Genomic DNA, 2749 nt, shown 5'->3' with positions numbered 1-2749 from the left:
ATACAGGTACTGTGGGAACTAAATACTGTGCGTGTGTTAATTTCCACCCTCCTCCCCACCCATCTTGCTACAGGTTGCCAGAACTCTTTTTACCGATGAAGCCTTAAAACCCTGTCCAAGATGTCAGTACCCTGCTAAATATCAGCCTTTAAAGAAACGGGGACTATGTAGCCGAGAGACCTGTGCATTTGACTTTTGTATAGTATGTTTATGTGCCTTTCATGGATCAAAAGAATGCTGTAAAACATCTGCAAAGTGGCAAAATAAAAAAGATGTTTTGCCAGGAAGTGCCCAAAGCAAGAGAAATTTAAAACGACTCTAAATTTTTCTTTCCTGATCAATTCCTAATCTTGTATATATTTTTATTAATTGCACGTAGTTTGAAAGTATTATTCAATGTCATTTTGCTCATTAATCAAGCTGCTGATTTCTCATGTATGTATCTTAATCTAACTTAGTGTGGTTTTTGACAAATTTTTGAAAAAAAGTGAGAATTTTTAACTGTTTTATGTCTTGTTTTACCTGTCATGTAGCCAGACACTTCCAACAGCTTAATTTTCCAATAAAGTACTTTCAATATAATCTTCAATAGTTTAACTCACAACACCACTTTAATATTTAAAATTGTAGTTCTTGTCTCAATGACAAATTAAAGAGTGAATCCTTTTTAAATATTACCTTTTCTTTTAGTGGGTTGTTTGTTTGTTTGTTTGTTTGTTTTTTAAGACATCTGAGAGTTAGAGTTGATGTCTTTAAAGCCATGCTGTGATCAGACATCAGATGTAATGCAACTAGGGACATCTCTGTGTTGCCTTCATGCTGTGCCTGGGAACCCTGCTATCAAGCATGCCCCACCTACTCACACCTATACCACACATTAAAATGAGGCCATGTAGCAGCCTTAGCTATTGTTTTAGGTTCTCTGTGTCAAGCATGTTTATTAGCATACACAAAGTGCTGCTAGAAGGCAGCTACATTACCAGATCACAGTAGTGAGGCATACACAGAGTAGGAGTGAGTGGGCTGGGCATTCTTCACCATAGTGCTTCATGGCCTAGGTTAGATATGGGGGGCCAGGCAAAACCATTAGGATGAACTTAATCTTCTACAGCTTTGGGAGCCAACCTCTTCGGCAGGTGTGCCACAAATTAGCCCTATACTCTCCCTGGGTGCAACTTTGTTCCCCTTCGCCTGGCCTTTCTGCTTCCTGCCTTTTGTCCTCTCTACCCAGTCATAGAAAGGTAGAGCAGAAACTTCACAAGGTCATCTAGTCCAGCCCCCTGCTCAAAGCAGGATCATCTTGGACTAAACCATCCCAGCTAATTGTCTTTCTAACCTGCTCTTGAAATCTTCCCATGACGGAGATTCTCATTTCTCTAAATGGCCTGTTCCAATGTTTGACCATCCTCATAGTCAGAAAGTTTCTCCTGGTCTCCAACCTAAATTTCTCTGGCTGAATCTCAAGGCCATTGCTCCTAGTCCTGTCCCCTACAGCCACTGAGAAGCTCATCTCCATCCTCTCTGTAATTGTACTTTAGGTATTTGAAGAATGTTATCAAACCTCACCACCCCCCACCATTGGTCTTCTCTTCTCCAGACTAACTAACACTAGTTCTTTCAGCCTTTCTTCGTAAGTCATACTTCCCAGGCCCCTAATCATTTTTGTTGTTCTGTATTGCATCATTTCCAATCTGCCACATCCTTCTTGAAGTGCAGGGTCTGGTCCCAGACTGGACATACTACTCCAGGTGAAGCCTTACCAGTGCTGAATACAGTAGAAAAATCATGTCCCTAGATTTGCGACTCATATTAATAGAACTCAGTATGCTGTTGGCACTTTTTTTTAATAATAAGCCCATATAGAATTCACTGCACCATGCCCCTTGTTGCATTTCAGTTGTTAAAGATTAATGTGTTGTTGTGAAGTGTTGTAATAAGGGTGCACTTGATGTTGGTGTGACTTAGATCAGGATCTCAATACACTTTTACATCACCAGTACCTGATGATCAGGGATCCAGACTTTCTGTTTCTCATGGAAAAATGCAGCTTTTTCTTCTTTTAAAGGAGAAAAACCTGGGAAACTGCAGGCTTCCACTTGCAGGCTGATAGAGTTCCAGCTTACAAGGGGCTGCTTGAGGCTGTGGGGAGCAGAAGGAGGGCGAGCAGAGGCAGGTGGTACCATGTGCATGTCCATGTGCACACATGTGCATGGCTGGCAATATAGCCAGGCAGCATGGTGGAGAGCAACTCCCGCAGTTCCCTGCAGGTAAGTCTATGGTAGGGACATAGGTGACACATGAGGAGGAGGGTAGGGTGGGCAGTGGGGCACAACTTGTGGCAGGATTGAGGTGGTGGGTCATGCTGAGACTGCACAGTGAGGGAGGGGGTTGGTAGCTAGTGCTGAAAGCACTGAGCAGAGTCGGTGCCTGGGGCCAGAGCAGGTGGGAATATGGGGCTGAAGTGGGTACAGAAATCTGGGAGTGGGGAACATGCCCTCCCATACCTGCTCCCCCAACACGTCACCTATGGCATTGCCTGTGCCACACCCCAGCTTGCTTCCCCACATATTGGGGGGTGGGGGGAAATGGGTTAGGAGTGAGGGGCACTGGTGTGTGGTGGTTGAAGGGTTTTCTAGAGAAGTAAGAGCTGCAGGTCCAAAACATACCTGTGTAAGGGACTGCTAAAACCTAGTCTTCTGTTCCTTAGGCAAATGCCAAAAAGACTAGTATTACTGCGTTTAAAGGAGGA

The 2749-nt window shown here is 43.8% G+C and overlaps 1 protein-coding gene across 1 annotated transcript in view; it reads left to right on the top strand.

Moving 5' to 3' along the window:
• The window catches only part of FBXO43 (F-box protein 43), a 9507-nt gene extending 8866 nt beyond the window's left edge, over positions 1-641 (top strand). The window contains exon 5 of the mRNA XM_019528001.1: positions 74-641. Within this exon, the coding sequence (XP_019383546.1) occupies positions 74-322 (249 nt within the window). The 3' untranslated portion in view covers positions 323-641. The remainder of the gene's footprint in view (positions 1-73) is intronic.
• Positions 642-2749: the final 2108 nt, after the last annotated feature.

This window comes from Gavialis gangeticus, unplaced genomic scaffold, assembly GCF_001723915.1.
Source record: "Gavialis gangeticus isolate Ggan-Ray unplaced genomic scaffold, GavGan_comp1, whole genome shotgun sequence".
NCBI lineage: Eukaryota > Metazoa > Chordata > Crocodylia > Gavialidae > Gavialis > Gavialis gangeticus.
Note: the sequence above shows the minus strand (reverse complement) of the source record. Positions and strands in the feature narration are given on the sequence as shown.